The 19,526-nt window shown below is 45.6% G+C and overlaps 4 protein-coding genes across 4 annotated transcripts; 1 reads left to right on the forward strand and 3 right to left on the reverse strand.

Moving 5' to 3' along the window:
- Nucleotides 1-5,878: 5,878 nt before the first annotated feature.
- F5891DRAFT_974570 (uncharacterized protein) lies at nt 5,879-9,189 on the reverse strand (the record flags this gene model as incomplete). The annotated part of the gene is made up of 12 exons (XM_041376463.1): nt 5,879-5,917; nt 6,028-6,389; nt 6,436-6,770; nt 6,827-6,983; nt 7,060-7,073; nt 7,114-7,511; nt 7,560-7,630; nt 7,784-8,437; nt 8,483-8,702; nt 8,753-8,762; nt 8,787-9,069; nt 9,126-9,189. 12 exons carry the CDS (start codon nt 9,187-9,189, stop codon nt 5,879-5,881), a joined length of 2,607 nt encoding a protein of 868 aa, XP_041233555.1.
- A 1,216-nt stretch (nt 9,190-10,405) lies between these two features.
- On the reverse strand, nt 10,406-11,068 carry F5891DRAFT_974571 (uncharacterized protein; the record flags this gene model as incomplete). The annotated part of the gene is given in 5 exon segments (XM_041376464.1): nt 10,406-10,462; nt 10,482-10,627; nt 10,782-10,831; nt 10,882-10,950; nt 11,001-11,068. The coding sequence occupies 5 exon segments, from the start codon at nt 11,066-11,068 to the stop codon at nt 10,406-10,408; spliced, it is 390 nt and encodes a 129-aa protein (XP_041233556.1).
- Nucleotides 11,069-12,194: 1,126 nt separating this feature from the next.
- F5891DRAFT_1124743 (uncharacterized protein) lies at nt 12,195-13,636 on the forward strand (the record flags this gene model as incomplete). Its single annotated transcript, XM_041363911.1, has 8 exons — nt 12,195-12,283; nt 12,340-12,483; nt 12,568-12,658; nt 12,709-12,902; nt 12,969-13,083; nt 13,139-13,267; nt 13,317-13,462; nt 13,516-13,636. 8 exons carry the CDS (start codon nt 12,195-12,197, stop codon nt 13,634-13,636), a joined length of 1,029 nt encoding a protein of 342 aa, XP_041233557.1.
- A 3,932-nt stretch (nt 13,637-17,568) lies between these two features.
- Nucleotides 17,569-19,380, reverse strand: F5891DRAFT_974573 (uncharacterized protein; the record flags this gene model as incomplete). The annotated part of the gene is made up of 8 exons (XM_041376465.1): nt 17,569-17,624; nt 17,681-17,792; nt 17,896-17,942; nt 17,992-18,192; nt 18,306-18,535; nt 18,569-18,690; nt 18,747-18,890; nt 18,952-19,380. 8 exons carry the CDS (start codon nt 19,378-19,380, stop codon nt 17,569-17,571), a joined length of 1,341 nt encoding a protein of 446 aa, XP_041233558.1.
- Between the last annotated feature and the right edge of the window lie 146 nt (nt 19,381-19,526).

Here is a 19,526-nt window from a genome sequence, read left to right on the forward strand (position 1 = left end):
GCAAGATGTCCATCACAATGAGGTGTCCGAGGCAAAGTCATATACTCTTTCATATATTTGTTGCATCCTTGCAAGATGCCCGTCACAATGATGTGTCTGAGGCAAAGTCATATATTCTTTCATATATTTGTTGCATTCTTGCAAGATGCCTGTCACGATGATGTGCCCGAGGCAAAGTCATATATTCTTTCACATATTTGTTGCATTCTTGCAAGATGCTCATCACAATGACATGTCCAAGGCAAAGTCATATATTCTTTCATATACTTGATGTGTAAAGACAATAATGTGTAATTCCAAATCTAGATGTATCATAATGTGTTTTATTTGTCAGCTCCACCTGGTCATATCAATTGAGGGTTAATTTCCTGATGATACAAGTACCAAGTATTAAGTACTTAGCAGGTAAAGTATACTGCAATGTGTCTACTATCAGACATTGATCAATATTTACATGTTACTTAAGTCCTCAAAGGCCTCAATGATGGTATCTAATACCTTCAGCATTTCAGAGGTTGACTCCCTTACCTTTTGCATCCTCCGGAGGTCAGCATGTGCTTTCTGCAGCTTGTCGCATGTTTCAGCCCATGCCATCCTGAATGGTCTGTCAGCCTCAAGAATTTGTGCTACTGTAGGGGCAGGAAGATCTTCGTGACGCTGTTGGTAATCACCCAGGCGATCTACAATTGATTGAACTTGCAGGATATTAGCAGAGATAAATAATCAAATGTTGCATACTTACTTTCAGCTTGATCATAAGATCTGATTGGCATGAACTCCTGAACCATGGCATGCAGTGCTTCATTGTTGAGTTCTGGCTCGGGCGATTGATGTTCGGCAGTTTCTGAAATAGCTTGGGAGATAACATGAGTAAAGAACATGAAATGATATGACTATACCTACAAGGTATGGGTGCACCTGGTACACCCGGAGTGGCCAGATGAGGCTCCGGAGTCAATTCATTCACTGGGAAAATGCCATGAAAGGTAAACATGAAATAGAAAGAATGACCTCACCAGCCATAGGAAAATCAGGTACAACCAGAGCATCATCAGACGAAATCAAGGTATCCTCCGGACCAAGATACAAGTCTGGGTTATTGTAAAGGGCCAATCCATCCACCAGAGCCGGAGATGATGGATCTGGAAGTATGTGATGAATTTGCACATGCGGAATATGTCCATTTGAATTGGAAAACATACCGGGAATCACATTCAACACATCCAAACCATCGGACGACCCGGAATCAGAGTATAACTCATCATCCGGCCCAAGGTATATATCATCTAATGGATCTAAACCATGTCAGATCAATTGACTGAAATCAAAAAAAAAAAAACATACCAAGGGACATCCGGGACTGGGAGGACTCATCCACATCCATTGAAGTGAATTCAGTGACCGGAGGGTCATGAAATCTGATGAGCTGATGAACTGATGAACTGATTGATAACTGATAACGTCGAAGTTCAACAGATGGCCGGCGATTGCCGAAAGTTGAACCATGACCAAACAAACACAAACAATGAACAGTTTTCAACATTGTCCTTCAATTGTATTGTTTCTTTGAAACCTCATTCTAGTGATAACAGATTTCACCCTGCTTTCAACATTCTCACATCTCTCAACTCAATCCAAATGTCTACTCAAGTTCAATCTTCCTTGGCCAACCTCAAGGCATCCACTGCTCAACTTGTGGGCATCATTGCCAGCGCCCGGCACATCCCGGCCAGCTCAGTGGACGTCCACCTTGCTCTGACAAAGCAGGTCACCACTCTTTTGGTATGTTGAACTCATTAAATTAGTGTAACATTAATGTTTGTAATGTCCGGGTAGGCTGACATCATCCGGGCCTATGAGAAAGGGGAATACATCCCTGGAATTGTGGCGTCCTGCTCCAAGGAGCTGATGAGGGTGCGTTCCATGACTCCCCAGGCATTGCCAAACTGGCACAGCATTGGCTATGATGACCCCCGGGTGGCTAGACACGCCTGGCGCAAGCAAGTCTGTGCCTGGGAGGCATTGGGTGACAATTCCTGTGATCTCCCTGTTGTCCCTAATGTTTCCACTGGCCCACTGACTGTCAACCTTCCGTCTCCACCTGTCCCTTCACCTGCACCTGTCCCTTCCCCCACCCCCATCATTCCCTCACCTCCGGTCGTCGCCGGACCTTCCGGCAAGACGACCCCCGAGGTCCGGGACAAAGGAAAAGGTAAGGCCACCTCCGTCGACCTGGAGCCGGAAGTTGGGGGGAGCAACAAAAGGAAGTCTCCGATGATTTCCGGACACTCCTCCCAACCTCCAAAGTTGGTGATGAAGGCACGCAAGCGTGTCAAGTCAAGTCAACTCCCGAAGTCGAAGCCGTTTGTGGAGTCGGAAGATGATGAAGACCCAATTGTTCAGGTATGTGTTCTGGCTTATTTGTGACATGCTCTCAATTTGTTGCAGCCAATTTCACGTGGAGTGCCAGAGGTCGTCCTTCCCCAGCGCTCCACCATTGTTGTAAGGAAGCCCCAGTTGCCTCGGTCACCCGGTTCCCTCAAGAAGCAACCATTTGGGCCTGCTTCGGTAAGTCTGATTTATCCGTTTGGATCTTAAATATATGCTCATGTGTCCACAGCTGACTGCCAGCAGTCATCCGGAGGTTACGGTGAGTCGTTCAGACTTGTCTGGACCTCCCATGTATAATTGTCACTCATTCCCATTACATTAGAAATCTCCCATCAGTCGTCCGGAGGCTCGCATCAGTCATCCGGAGGCTTGGGTAAGTCTTAGAAGTTCTCCAGAAACTCATATGTGTATTAACAATCTGTCAGGCAACCTCCGGCAGTCGTCCAGAAGTTGAGGAGCCCTCTGAAGATACTTCCAATGCTTTGGATGGTGACACGCCGGCCAATACCACATTTGATATCACCATTCCCGGCCCAGTGAGTACTCCAATTAATTCCCCTTCATCCATCTACTAACGGATACCACAGAACAACCCCTGCCATTATTGTGTCAAGGAGAATTGGCCCTGTGCGACTCGTTTGGACAAGAGGACCAGTCTCCCCTGCTTGTCTTGCATCCGCTGCTCCACCAAGAAGATCAAATGCAACCCTGCATCTCTGGGATCCCCACCCAAACAGATCTGAGGGAAGTCTACCACCGGCTGGACGCGTTCCAAGACACCTGCCCCTGCTCCATCCAATGCTCCTCTCCCTCCCGGTCAAGGGCCCGAACTCGTAGTCAATCTCGTGGCCCGTCCCAACCTCCGGCCATCCCTGCTGCAACTACACCCCAGATGCAGTCACATGGTTGCAGCAAGACCATCACCATCAAGAAGACACCTGCACCTGCACCTGTCCCTGCACCTGCACCTGTCCCTGCACCTGCGCCAGCTGGTAAGTCACCCAAACCCTTGATGACCAGCCGACCTAATTTTTTACTTAGCAGTCAGGTCTTCCAGTGTCGCAGTGCCTCGTGCAGCACTCGATGTTCCCATGCCAGATCTCCATTCCATGGCAATTGCGATTCGGGATGGTGCAGCTCGCATCGTGATTCTTGAGGCTTGGGTGCAGGAGCAGGACACTAAGATTGATACCCTGCAATGCCTCCATGAGAGCCTCTGGCGCATGGTGATCGACCAGCACCCTTCATTTTCACTTCCGGACACACCGGCCGATGCATCAATGTTGCTTGATCAAGGAGGTCCCCCCGTCCATGTCACCCCTCCCCTCCGCACTTTCCAACCTCATTGATTTGAACATTTCAGTGATGGAACCCACACCCTTGACACCTGAGCATGGATCTGCTATGGTAGGTCCCATGGTTGAGCCCACCCAAGTTCAGCCTGAGGGTCCACAATCCTCCGGCGAAATTGTGCTCCCAGATGAACCAGGCAACCTCTTGCCAGAATCCTCCAGTGATATTGTGGTCCCTAATGAACCAGGTAACCTCCTGCCAGAATATGCTTCTTCTGATGAGGAGATGGATGTTGAGGGAAAGGTTGATCTTCCTGGTGAGGAGGTTGAAATGGCTACATAATTGCTCAGTGATAGATGTACATAAATCTTTTTCAATGCATATTACCTATGCCACAATTGAATGATTCAATGATCAGTCCTGATATCCAGAACTCAAAACTGTAGATTGAGGTAGATATCACCTGAAACCTGAACACCCAAATGTCAAATTCTCAGTGCCAAACCCCGAGTCCCGGGTGCCGGGTGCCAAGTCCCAAAATTCAGAACTCAGGATTTGACATTTGAGACGAACGACATCTCTCAGATAATGTTTAAATCAACCTATGTATATCTGTAAACATTTTACTAACCCCCAATCCCCAAACTGAGATGTATCAACCCCTGAACCCCGAGACTGCCAGGTCTTGGGTTTTGGGGTTTGGGGGTCCCGGAACTCGGAACTTGGGGAACTTTGGGGAGATCAATAAAATTTGATTTACAATCAAATTGATTGACAAACACGTTGACTTACCCATGTTTGAAATATATTTTGTTTACACATACCGAGTTCCGAGTTCCGGACCCCCAAACCCTGAGACTGCCGGGTCTCGGGGTTCGGGGGTCCGGAACTTGGAACTTGGTATGTGTAAACAAAATATATTTCAAACATGGGTAAGTCAACATGTTTGTCAATCAACTCAATTGTAAATCAGATTTTATTGATCTCCCCAAATTAAATTTTCACAAGTTCTGAGTTCCAGACCCCCGAACCCCGAGACTGCCGGGTCTCGGGTCTCGGGGTTTGGGGGTCCAGAACTCGGAACTCGGTATGTGTAAACAAAATATATTTCAAACATGGGTAAGTCAATGTGTTTGTCAATCAATTTGATTGTAAATCAAATTTTATTGATCTCCCCAAAGTTCCCCAAGTTCCGAGTTCCGGGACCCCCAAACCCCGAAACCTGAGACCTGGCAGTCTCGGGTTTTGGGATTCAGGGGTTGGTACATCTCGGTTTGGGGTTTGGCACTGAAAATTTGACATATATATTTTTGTGAGTGTTTCGCTTCTGGTGTCCATGCTTATAAATAGGATATGTTGCACACCAGGGTTCAGGTGTGGGGTTTTTCCACTTCAGTCCTCGATTATTGGTCAATGCCACACATGGTCGATTCATGTTTTTGTGCTTAGGGGTTTAGATTTGGTGGTCGACGGTAGGTATATGCACTCATAGTGTACATGTATCCTACATGTTTGATTCGCTGGTGGCTACATCAGCTGTATGTCTTGATGGAACATATCTAGGCTCACCCATATATGTACCCATCTATGTACAATTCCCCCACATCAGCCCACCCATCTATGCATTATCCCCCACCTCGGCCCACCCATCTATGTAATACATCCTATGTTGGCCCACCCGTCGATATAATTATACTCCACCTTGGCCCACCTGTCTATGTAATAAATATTTTATTGCACCCTCGGCCCACCCGTATATGTAATACTTTTCACGTCGGCCCACTTGTATATGTAATACACCCCACGTCAGCCCACCTATGTACACTGTCGACTGCCAAAAACCTGTGAGAAGTTTGATTTAGAGTGTTGAGAGCCCATATTATATAAGCAGTGTTAGGGGGGAAAATCATGCTGAAATTGAAAATGAAACTGTGAAGCTTCAAACTCATGCATTCACGGTGTTTCAAACAGCTCGACACACTTACGTCACTACACCATAGCTGCTTGTCTACTTATGAGGTTACCGAAGCATATAATTACTTCGTAGAATTCCGTCCCAAGATGTTCACGTGATACTTAGACCTGTGTGAACTAGCCCTGGATCGGACCAAATTTCCACCGTAACCGAACTGATCTGTTGCCCAGGTCGGGATCTATGAGCTTTTCAGCGTACAAATTCATTTATGTGTCATGTCTATTCAAACTTGTATTTGGTAGTGTACATGAGCATGAGCTATAATAGAAATATCTAGGAAACTTATACTATTATACAGAATATGCATACAAAATCTATCGTGTTGGTTCCAACAGACATATTTGATCAAAACGAAGAGTGACAGTAACCGTAGGTGTTATATTGATCTTGATGTCACTGCTTTTGATGCTGCATGATGCTAAATGTCGGACAAGACCTCGGTGAGACCCATTCAGAATAATGCACTCTTGGTTTTTCTTGCGTGGAGGCGCAGGGCTCAGGTAAATGGCAGGGATATGGTAGTGCTTGATTGCAGCACCTGCACTGTTTGATGTGCAAAATGCTGCGATGCAACCCTCGGGCGCAGGTCCATTCTCGCCGCAGAAAGGGTCGGGACAAGTGGTTGATACAAGTCGCTTAGATAGCAATGCGTCAAATATCGGCGAGACCTTCAGCATCACGTGATATTTGAGGAAAACGGAAGAAAACTCTCTCAACCAAGGTAGTGGGCCTGTGATAAGTTAGTAGAGATCGTAATGGCCCTATTGAGAACTTACCGCTGTCTTTGAGTTTCTCTGCTCTAGCATCATTGTTGTCTTGAATGTCGAGCTGATCAATGGTCCATGCCTGGTGTGTAGACGAGATGGGATTGACACTCGATGAAGAGTCTTGCGTCACATCAAGACCACCCGAGCTTCTGGACCATGTGGACCATCCGCTGGATGACGAGGGTATGGGACCTATGTTGGACGCTAAGGAGCTGGAGGGAGCTTTTTCGGGAGGTGGGGTGATGCTTCGACATGGTGGCGCCAAGTATGATTTTTTCCACATGTCACAGAATGAAATTAATTCTGGGCCTTCGAGCATCGCACAATTTAGCCTCTTTCCATACCTGAAAACCGTAAACATCACAGTTGATGAGGAAATGTGTGCCGCTCAACGTCATACAGCTTAATTGTAGTGCGCTGCTGACTGTGCACAGCAACGGTGCAAGTCTCCAGGCCAAGACTGTACAGCATCGCTCTGAAGCCCTTCTGGTGACCTCCAATAATGAAAACCTCTTGCCCGATATCCTTCTTGAAGGAATCCAACTCAGCATTGCATACTTTGATGACAAACGTAATCGGAACGGTGATCTATTACAAGTTAGAGATGCTCAAATCGAGGTAAATCATACTTACTATCAAATAGTCCCCTTCACATAGCAGGGTCAAGCGAGTGTTTGGAAAGTCTACGCTTTGCACGACCCCTTTCGCGCCAGCTCCAGCCCATGGGCGACAGTCACAATGTCTCCTGGCCTGACATCATAACCCTTATCCTTTGTGAATTGAAGCATCTTTCTGAGATCCGTCCACTGGACAATTCCAGCTGGAACTAAGATACTCCCCAATGTGTCATCAGGCTCTGTACTGTCTGCAGTGAGAATATCCCGGAACCAGAGACAAGTGTCTCCCTTAGCAAACCAATTCATGATGCCATGTCTCCCCATATGTTCTCCCTCCAGGACTTCTATATAATCTCCTATTTGGATAGAGTCGGACTCGAGGGGCTCGAAAAATTGCTGTGCCGGCAGGTGTGAATTCAGCGTGTGATTCAACGGACACAGATCTAAGTAGTATTTTGACACTTCGACCTGCACACCAAGCATTAGACGGTTAAAAATAAATCATACAAGACTTACATGCTCGTTTGTAACACTTTGACAGACATGAAAGATATCACCAGACATTTGGACTATGTTTCCTTCCAGACCTAAGTATGAACCGGCTATCACTCTGACAGCATCACCAACTCAAAAGATGCGGTCTATGTCCTGCAGTCGGACTTCGGTCTCTTTCAGACGTCCGTTGAAGGCGGATTCCAAAACAATGATCCCAAGAGCGTGGTCAGTAGAGATAACCGTACCAAGCTCCCCACGAAGGGAGCCTTCGATGACCCTCGCACAATCGCCCGCCCGCAAGAACTGTTTCCAGAATGCGACCAGAGTTTTCTTCAGGAAGGGTTTGTTCCATTCGGAATCTAGGTGTATCCGAATGTCATCAATGTGAGGGGATGCGATAATTTCTAATCGGTTGCGGGGAAATGTTTTCAGTAGGAGCCCCTTGTAGTAACATTCTCCCTTGTACTTCCATCCTACTACTTGGTCATCATGAAGTAGATCGTCCATGGTTTTATTTTTCGGGAGGCGAGAATGCTCGACAAGTGCTCGAGATCCTCGAGGCATAGGATAGGGAAAATCTCGTGCGACAATCAAGACCGCGACAGCACCATTTGGGAGATTCTCGAAAACTTGTGCCAGGTCGCCCCTGTACTTATCCTTTTTAATCCTCACCCATGCTGGGATGGGAAATTCAAACTGTGAACATTCGACGGCCTCATGTTCTTCTTGCGTGATATGGATATAGTCTTTCACGGCAAGACAGAGAGATGTGGGCAGGGACTTGGTGATTGTTTTGGGGCTGTCTGCCACCACATACAGCTGACTTGCCACCCAAGCTGACATGGTAACCGGAAATTCTTTCTTCCGAAGGTGTGCCGCAATGTAGTCAGCAGTAGTTCCTACGATACAATAAGTAATATACTAGTGCACAAATCAAGAGAAACCTACTTTGAAACCTTGAGATGAGTTTTGTGGATTCTGTTCAAACTGAGTCACCATATTGTCGAAAGTTGCGGCCAACCTCTGTTTGGCTGACAGTCCCGGAAAGTGCGTAGCCTTCGGCGGCCGCACAGACAAACCAACTTCACCGACCTCTTCCTCTTCCTCTTCCTCTTCATCTTCATCATCCTCCTTGGCCTCATGAAGGATAAACTTGTATGCGGCCTACATTTGTAGTTTAGTTTATTAAAACATAAGTCGAAATCTTAACTTACTTTCGATAATCTTCATGACTTATGAATCTGTGACTTTGGCAAGCGGCCGACTGCCCTTGAGGCAGGTATACCCATGAAAGACTTTGCTGGTGAGTCCGGTATGTACATCTTCCTGATAACCCTAAGGTTCTTCAAGGATTTGGTGTTGTCGGCATCGCTGGAGAACAACAGACATCTGGGTTCCACCCAGTCATCTTCAGAGTAGCGATCACTGAGGTACGCTCCAAGTGCATCGTTCGTCTCGGAGAATGACATAGATGTTGTCAGGAATTTTTCAAGTATATCCCAAGCACTATTATTGCACAGCACCTGATTTCCTGTATGGTGTGCTCATGAATGACAATGTTTAGAATATCAAACTAAGATCACTTACCTTGAAGTGTGCAATGACACTTTGGGAGCAGTTCATCACCACCGGATGCCACGTGTTTTGACATGATTCTGAGCCTAGGAGATATGATCAATTCGGAAATATACAATGAACTTTGAAGCTTTCACATACTACTACGTTACTTGATGGGCTACTATGTTATCTCTAGTATGGTCTATATTATCTAGTACTACTGACTATCGTATTTGAGTCGTATTCGAGGTGATGGTAGGAGAAAGAGGGTATGTTGATGCCCGAAGTCTGTATTTATAGTGAACAACTATTTTGGATTAGCTAATACTACATACAGTGGTACGAACTGTGGTTGTGGACAGTTGTGGGCAGGCAAGTCGGGGTACAAATTATTGACATTGTTTGACAGTGCAACAATAAAAATTGAAGGTGTTGTGGAGCTCCGAGCAACGATGTAGCAAAAATATTAATCATAGTCAAGTCAAGCCCGACATTTGAAAGACCTCCCACCTGCCACATACACTATTAACTACACTGCATACACCGCCAGCCAAAGCTTACCTCCACACAGTACTATACTTAATTACATTGGCGCTAAATATATCTTAGGCTACGGAAACAGAAAGAGGTATATTATGTCTGAGTCAAAGGTTGATATAATGAATGACAATATATTCAGACTCAGCTGGCAATACCCGATTAGTCAGAGTGTTGGTGCCAAATGCCAGCTGACTTTGAATATAGTTGTTCATTATATTAGGGTGCTCCTTGCATGAACTCAACTTCTTTCTAGTGTTCGTTATACCTTACTGTACAGTATACTATCAACTATACTTACTTTGACTTTTGTACTTTGTACTTTGGTACTCAAGTTGTCTTGACGTCAGACTTCAGTAGTTCGTGTTGGTAATGAATAGTGGGATACTCCAGTTTGTATAGCTGCCAAATGTCGACGTCGTTTTCACGTCCGGCAGTATCATTCAGCCCTCAATGTCGCACACGGTAAGCATATTCTTAAGTCTTTTCAGTGTGCTACTTTAATTCAAAACTGGATATTAGATGACCGCACGGTCGCACCCCCATCCTGTAAGTGATATCTTCATAATTGTCAAGTTCCTCGTTCAAGGGCGCACATTGGTTGTAGTAACGTCAGTCACAGTCTTGACTTTCCCATAAGGATTTTCATTCTGTCATGCACCAGCAAATTTTCTTAACCTTGTAACCTCTATTTGTTTCGATCCACTAATACATATTGGTAGGCTATGTATAGTTGCACGGTCGAGCACGCACCAAAATGTCTACTTTCGACATTATGGTGCAGGAAGGTCATATGGGCACACCTCAATCATCGCAAGCTCTTTGTTGAGCTTCATTATCGAAACACACAAACTCTGGCGAGAAGCCGGGAGAAGGAGCGCCTTCTTGAATTTGATCAAGGTGGGGTATATTCGATGTATTCGGCATAAGGACCTCGAGGTTCTCAGCACGGTGATACTCTTCCAGCCATCTGTGTCTGTACACCCTCACCCATTCTAAAAGGTACGCAATATTGACTTCTGCACCGCTTAGCTGTTCCTTGATGCGACACTAGCTCAGATTCTAGTTCAGTCCTTACATCCATCAGGTGCCTAGGACATGTTTTTTAGATGTGACGTACGATTTTAGGTCTGAATCATTAAATCTTACCTGTAGCCTGGATTCCTGCATGGACCAATTGCTTTATTTCAGGGAATTGCCTGGAAGGTAATGTTGGTTGAGTTGTTTTCCGCAACACTTGATTACTCACTCGCAATCAGTGCTGTATAGCTCATCTACATCAGAGCGTCTCAGCGTGTGCATCAAGGAAAGTTTAAAACTGAAGGTAATTTGATACATTTGTTGCGGAATATTATTTGAAAAGCTTACTTTAGTGTGAAAGTGCTTTCAACGTGGGTGCGGGGTCGCAGACCCTTCGAAGAGGGTGAGTAGGACATGTATGGGGCGTCAAATAATGAGCTAGTTGCCTGCAGTGCACGCAGGCTTATATCTGCTTGCAATGATGACACACCTTCGTTATGACACCTATGGTGCTCGGTAAGAGAGGCTGTTAATTTTTGGATAATTACGATACCTATGGCGCCTGGATGAGTAGGCTTTTTCTTGCATCTAATTATGATATCTGTTACAAGTAACATCGGCTACATGGCCCCCCTATCATTTTTCCCCTTCATCCTTGCCCTCGTATGCCTCCGGCTCGTACTTCTCTACTGACTATCAATCGACCGGATCCTTGGGACCGTTCCCATCCCTCGTCCCCCTCTCATCGCACCAACGTGCGCACGTGCCCTCAGGCTATGACTCATTCTGACTCGTGCCACCAATGTAGCTTCCCTTATCTTGTCTTATCTTTCCTCTGACTCATGCGTGCTGCGCATTGTATCATTTACCGTTGGCTCGTTCCAACATTTCTCGGTCTCATTCCGCATTCGACCTCACATCACTAATCAGGCTCTGCCACCAGCGTACCTATACCCTTTCCGTTTCCCCTTTGCCCTTACCCACAGTACAGTAGCCTTGCCCTTAACCCTTTCCACTTAGTATAAGTAGTCGGTCACCCTGTACTAGATTCCCTAACTTGAATCTACTCAATCTTCCCTGGAACATACTTCCCTCTGAAGCCCCCTCAGCTTCAGTCTCTAGTATCTTTTCTTAGGTGCTCATCGCGCCTAAGTCTACCTCGATCGACTACTCATCGTTTGGACAAGACTGTCCTTACCTTGAGAATGTCAGTAACTTCGAAGACATCCGTCTTAGAAGTCACGTGACACGCGCATCTCTGATATCTGCTGACTCGTCGTCGCCAGTCTCAGTCGCTACACCGGACCCTTCTGGTTACGTCACGAACGTTAGCAGATGATGCCCCTCTTAGGGCTCCGCATAACAGATCTATTTGAGTGCGTAACAATATCTATGGCGCTCGGATGGGCGGGCTTTTTCTTATATATAATTACGATATCTATGGTGCTCGGATGGCAAGATTTTTTCATCACATGTGATTGGACATTCAAACATATAAAGTACCTCATTTAGTACCTGGTATTAGACCCCCAGTTCGGTTTTATGAGCAGCAATGAGAATAATCCCTCTTCCGCTGATCGTTCGCGCAAGCGTAGTGCTTCAGCCCTTCATACAGGCCCGCGTAAAAAGGCGTAAGTCTCACTCTTAGAGGCGAACTACTACTTTCTTGACCTGCCACTTTCACCAGGGCTTCATCAAACCCACTTGTCCTTCATGGCCGACATTTTGGCCGCACAGTGTTTTCTCTGTGCAACTATCCTGCTCTTCTGACTGCTGGCATACCTCGACTTGAAGAACTGCAGGACTCTCACATTGAGGATTACCCAGCTGAGTGAGTACAATTCTGACAATTGCATGGCCAGGAAATGAAAAAATGCTGATGTCGATCTTTGGCAGTGTTCGACTGGGAACATAGGGTGTTCATGAATCTAATAGATTCGTATCTGGGTCTGTTAGACCGTCTGATGAAGGGTGAGGAAGAAGATATCATTCATGTGGGAGAACTGGTTTGTTCTTTCTTTTTAAAAAAAAGATGGTTGTACTCATCAGTCTGCAGCTAGGTAAAGGAGCCTCTGGTGCACGAGGCGATGATACCAAGACCCTCAAATCTGCCGTACTCGAATGGATTGTACCCAGAGGACAGGTAGTCATACCACCCCTCTCCCGGAACATTAAGTCTGACCGCGGGTTCAATCATGAAGTCACCGGCGCGTTGCTTTGCCCTGCAGGCCTTGATTGGTCCAACATAGAGTAAGTCTTTCCAGCTTCACATTAACTTAACCTCATACCCTTCACAGAACTAAACAGGGCCTGAAGAGCGGCGAAAACTGCGGTTAGTGGTGACCAGTGGCCCGTATTCTTATATGCCGGGTATGAGTATGATTCTGAAGATCCGTGGAAGGGGTTACTGCGCAGCGAGATACTCATCTTTGTGAGCTTGTGCTTGTTTTATTAACGATGAAGTTCTCAGTCCAAGTTCTTTCTAGGGTTACAAACATGTCTTTACGTCTCCAAGCTCGGTAGATAAGGAGCCAAAGGCCACGCGCTCCGGCAACGCTTATCTTCATGGTATGAAATGTGTGACTCAAGGATCCTTAGCTTATATTGCTACGCAGGCACGCACATTTGATTTGTACATGCTTTCTCTCGCTGATGTTCCTTTAGGTACGCTTCTCGTTAAGCTCTTCGTCGGTATTTTCGCAGTACCGACACAGTCACGGACTCCGAAAATTTTACCATAGCATTCTTGACTTGTTGGAGGATCCTGATGAGAGTGAAGAGGTGGCTGACCTTATGACATGGTGGACTCGGTTTGTGATTTATCTCATCAACTTGAAGCTATCTGAGTTAACACCTTACATAGTCGCATTTTTCCTAATTCTTCTTCTTCGCTGCGCAGTATCAGCAAAAATAGTGCGCTGTCAAAGATTCGGGAAAAACTGCTGCTGCCTTGTGAGAACGGGCCTCCTGCTGGTACCAATTAATTCGTATATTTTCGTAGCTGTACTATATCCTAATACAATTGATGTGGTTTCCCTACGCGAAGCTATAATTACGAACAAAATGTGAAATCTCGATCCAGATGGTAGTTTCCTCTGCAACAGAAGCTGTGAATGTAATAGTAGACATCCTCGGCCGAATACCAGCATCTTGCTAGGACCTCATAACCCAATGCCAGTGTTCAGCTAAGTGTTGTGGATGGTGGCTCCTGCCATCGTAATCAACTTGATAGGATATGATAACTCAATGTCATCCCCTGACACACTGTCATAGATGGTGTCTTGCGCCATCATAAACTGCAAATGTCAGGGTAGTTGAAGACTGTCATCTTGATAGGGTTTTGCAACCCAATGATAGAGCTCAACTCAGTGTCCTTATTGATAACCCAATGCTACCCCCATACACACTGTCATGGATGGTGACTTCCGCAATCTGAGGCTGCCCATGTAAAGCCAGACATGGTTGGTACTTGATCAGCATCTTAATAGGGCATGGTAACTTGATATCATCTCTGGGCATACTGTCAGTGATTGATACACCCTGTAATTGGAAGCTGCCCCTGTAGCAGCAGACATGCTTGATAAGTAAATCACCATATTGATGGACCATGACAAATCCATATCACACCCTGACACAGTGTCATTGATGGTGGCTTCTGCCATTGGAAGCTACCTATCCAAAGCTTGATAGGCTTGGTAGAAAATCACCAGATTGATACTTTATTACAAGTCAATATCATCTCTTTGTCACAATGTTACTCATTATACAATTGGCCGTCGGAAGCTACCTATCTAAAGCTTGATAGGCTTGGTAGAAAATCACCAGATTGATATTCCATTACAAGTCAATATCATTCATTTGTCACAATGTTACTCATTATACATTGGAAGCAACCCATGCAAGAGTAGATACATCTGACAACAACACATCAGTGTGCCAGTACATTACAATTTGATACCACAGGCCCATCAATATTATAGCTTTGGCAGATTCTACCTATGTAGTCTACCTATCTATTCCTTTGTCATGTGGTCTACAATTGTGATACATATTATTGATATTATACATTAGATAAAGCTAGCTAAAGCTTTGTCATACTGGAGCCAAATGTCTGATGATGTGCTCAGCCAGGTCTTTCCCACCTCTTCTGCTGCCAAGCGGCCTATCACTGCCAGCAGTGCGTTATTGAAGATCTGGCAAAAATGCCTTGCCTTGAAACAAACTTCAGGTCCAAATGTAGTCCATTCTTAGCATTCATTCAAGTCTTTATGTAGTAGATAATATCCTAATATAATGCCAGGCGCTGAAGTTCCACTGTAAAATGATGTGCAGGCCCTACAAAGAAAACCTACAGCTAACATCCTGCTCATGGTAGGAAGTTGAAAATATCAAGCTTCCATCACATACAATGATCACACATCAACTACATGATGAGGGAAGAGACCGCATTATCAATGTTCAGCACCTTGGCAGCATCCATAGTCATCTACAACGCAGTCTGGTATTTGGGGACCCTGTCCAACTACAGCAATCAGAAAGATATTGCCAAGAACAATTTGACTCGCTCGCCTTGCATGCCCATGACTAGTCTTCAGCAGCTGACAGATGGAGGGCACCACGCTGTCATTGTTCGGTGCCCTTGGAACTGAAGGCAGCGCGGATCTAAACGGACTGACGTTGGAAGGCTTTGGCTGACTCCGGCTTTTAAGGAGAGTTGGTGCGCAAAAAAAAGACTCACTAAGTTTGTATACGGTGACCGTATCTGAGCAACATGCTGGTGCACTGCCGCTCATCTCCTGAATTGCATGCTTGAGAGGTCTGGACAACGTCGTCTGACGTCTCAATCACATATCTAATGTCAGCATCAAGAGAGTTCTTGGAGAGCACATAATGGCAAGCACCGCTTGTATAGGAATGATTGTGCTGAAACTGATGGGTATAACACTGTAAATACCCACATTCTTAGGCCATATGCTGCTTTAGTCCAAAGCAGTCCAGTCATATACAACTATATCTCATGCTAACATTTGCTCCAGAGTTGGCAGAGCATCAAATGTCAGACTAGCTGTGCATACGGCTATTGGGTTTCGTGGAGGTTGTGCACGATGGTAATGTATTGTCGCTCGTTCCCTGAAAAGTATACTTTGTAAACATTAGCAACACAGGCTAGTGTTTCAACCACATACGTACTTTATATATTGTAACCAGGGCAGGGCAGGATGATAGAGTATTGCCAGTAGTCCTTGACTATGCAGCAGTGATCACTCTCAACAACCTAACCTTCCATTGCAACAGTAGGTGGATGTTGTAATATATGCCACCTCAGCAGGTAGTTGCAATTAGGTGTCACAACTTTGCATTTTATGGCGCTATATCTGCACATTTATTATTTGCGCATCCCGCGGCTTGCGTGCTGCACATTTTCATCAATACAGAGTGGGCGCGTTTTAATCAAGAGGTTCCGCATTCCCACACTGCGCGTTTTCACCAATCCAGAGCTGGTGTGTTTGCTTGTTCAAGTCTCTACTAACCGAGTCATTCAAGTTGTGCGGAGCTAACTTAGCGGTGTAGAGAATCATGCCTCTCATGGCGTGATATGGCAGTTCCCACCAAGGAGTACATAGCACGAATTTGTAGTGTCACTCCGTGCGCTACCCGCAGCTATCCCTATACGAGGCGCAACTTTCCCGCGCAACGCGCACCATTCCCGCGCTTCACGATGTATACGCGCGCGCGCATTCCCGCGCTTGAGCGCCCTATAGCGCCAGCCATCCAGATGCATCCATCCACTGTCCACCATATTCTCTAGTGCGTATATTTCCATTTCTTTTATTAGCATATCATTCCACCTCTATTTTTATAATGGACCCTTACTTATATATATCTTACATACCTACTCGGTAGCGCTTCGGCTCCACATGACTGCGCTTAGGCGTCCTATATAAGCGCCAGCAGTACATACTATTAGGAACTTTTTTTCAACTAACTTTTCCTACTTTTCACTTTACTTTACTTTTGCACTTCACCTCTCACTTTACCTAGTACTTACTACCTAGAAAGTCGCAGTAGAACTCAATTCCTTTACATCTCGCACTCACATCTCTTATCTTGCATTATATCATCACTTAAGCTTAGTCTCTATCATTTCCGCATACGCGCGCGCGCTTTCCCATGCTTCGCGCTAATACGCGCGCGTGTTCCCGCGCCTTGCGCGCACCTGCACTTTCTCGCACTGTGCTTCAGCGCATACCTCTAGATCTTTGCTGCACTCACTTCCCCTTTAGGGTCGAATGCACTTGTCTCCTCAAGTAACGCAGACTAGGCAACACTCGACCTACAACATTTTTATAGATACAGCTAGGAGCCTCTTTTGTTCCTCGTAGTATTGTTGTTTCTACAGCGGCTCATGCAGTATTATAGTTTTTTTTCTTCAAATACATACTGTTTTGATGGACCCACAAAATGAGTGAGACAACGCGTCCTTCATACTTAGTCGTCAATGTTTGCATTCAAAGAGTGTGAAGTAAATCATGTACGTGACTCCTGCATGACATCATTAGGTGAGGCATTGCGAGGATGCAAGGTATAAGTACGGAATGAGATGAGGATGAGGATGAGATAGTGGTATGTACTGCAATGCACAAGAAATGACAAAAACTAGTACCAAATTAGCATGCCTGTCATCAACAAATACTAGACCTGGTCACTTGTCAAAAATTGTTTGGGAAATGGTAACCGACCCTCCTCACATGAGCTGGAGGTTAGCAGGCTTCATGGAATAGCGAGAATCCCAGGGATTGATCTGCTCCGGTGCAAAAGGGTCGTCAATGTGGGATCAACTGCGCCACAAGACATCCGCCTCACTGACTGACACGAATTCGGGTGGGGATGATAATGCACTCTTCGACTTTAGGAATTAAATGGCAGTACCAGCTGGCACTCCAAGTGGACTGCTACGGAACAACACCATTTCTGGCAACAACAGCACAGGTTAAATTTTAAACAAGTAGCACAAATGGAAAACTCACTGAGGCTATTGGACTGAGCAAGTTGAGTCAACAGAAATGGCTGAGAGCCTGTCGATGGCCCAGATTCCGTAAAAAAACAAGTGAACGGCAGCTTCAACATCATTAGCTGATTCTGTTGAGTATGTAGTAAAGGATTGAATAATAATAAAAAACATAACGGAAGGAAAAACTCTACCCTGTTTAACTTTACTTTTCTTTCAAATTGCTCTCTGAACCTCCGATGGCGATTGCTCAGGGGAAAGAACTGTGCGAGTTCGTTTCACTGTTGGAATGGATGAGTACACACATCAAGGCCAACACCGAAAACTCACTGTTAGTTCTCTTTGGCGATACAACCTTCATTTTTCCTTTGCCTTTGGGATCCTCGACTTCAGCATCAGTCAACTCCAGTTCCATCAAAGAACTCACAAGCTCATTGTCCGACTTGGAGATAAACGAATCATTGAGACTGTCCACGTCAGACAAAAGCACATCACTGCAATCATTGTGTTCGGAATACGAACCAGCTATGACTGGTTGAGTGTTCCAAGATTCATAAATGTTGTCTGGAATCCGGTTCCGTGTGACTGATGGAATTGTTAGGGTAACATGCAGCGAGTAGTACGAGAAAGAAACAGGAACACACCAAACCACAGGTGACACTCGCTGACACTTGCTTTATCTCGGCCCTTGTGTTTCATTAGGTCAGTCCCAGTCGGAAATGCAACATCGACAACCGTTAATGTCTGTCCACTCTTGTTAAGGAGTCGCCAAATAGGCTTTTCGTCTTGTGTCGGCCGTGCTAATGATCGTGATGGCGCTGATGGTCGCTTCTCAACTGGGATATCCAGAAAATCGAATACCTTAGGAAACCAGCTTCATAACTGGCTGGTGATCTTGTGGTAGGACCATCCGCTATCAATGATAAATTGCTCAGGCTGGTCAAGGTAACAACCCCGGTTCTTCATAGCCTGGATTTCATTCTGGCCATTCTTGGTTGGGGCCTTAGGCACTCTGATGAGACCGTTTCTCTGGAAAATGCTATGAATTAGTGGGTTTAGTAGACTATTGATTGTCTTTGACTAACATTGACACCGCAAGTCAATAGAGCAATTGATGTGACACGAAAAGTGTTAGCTCCGGTTGTGGAAAGGTTAGACATAGTGCTCCTGCGTGCTTGGCTTCCAATTTTACTAGGTTGCAGTGAGCTACTCATAGTATCCTTGCGATCCTAGAAGCAACTTCAGTATTGATGTAAACTAATCTTCATGCACTAGCCGATGATCCCATACCTTTCGCAAGCCCAATGACACTGGGCCCTTAGCCAGCTTACTGTAACCAGCAAGTCGGGTAGAAGAAAGAGTCGATAAGGCTTCCTCTCGGGCATTGGTGAGTGGTACACCGGCTTCAGTGAGTCGCTTGGTGGTGGACAACTTCTCGTTGACACTTTTGCCACCACTAGCAATTCGGTCAAAAATATCCTTGATGACAGCTGAGGTATTTCCAAGTCGGTGAGGCTGTTCATCCTCTTGAACTTCCAGTGGTTTGCCACTCCGAGTCGATGCCTTGCGAGGGTGTTTGCTGCGACCATGACCACACTCCACGCAGTGGCCTTCATCCTGTGACCAAGCAAAGAATTCTTCGCAATCGCACACTTGACTGTCAGATTTGGAACCTCTACAGAAGTGCTCCTGGTCCATAGCATTGCTCTCGGAATCCATGCAGAGCAATAGTACTAGTGGGAGAAGGTGGAGAAAGACTTCACACGGAAGAGGAGACAAAAGATGGAAACGACTCGGACTTGAAGAGGATAGTCAACAGGTACTAGATAGTGCGGTTTATATTTACAATTTGAAACTTATGACAT

Source organism: Suillus fuscotomentosus (assembly GCF_016647785.1).
Source record: "Suillus fuscotomentosus strain FC203 chromosome Unknown F5891scaffold_2, whole genome shotgun sequence".
Classification (NCBI taxonomy): Eukaryota; Fungi; Basidiomycota; class Agaricomycetes; order Boletales; family Suillaceae; genus Suillus; species Suillus fuscotomentosus.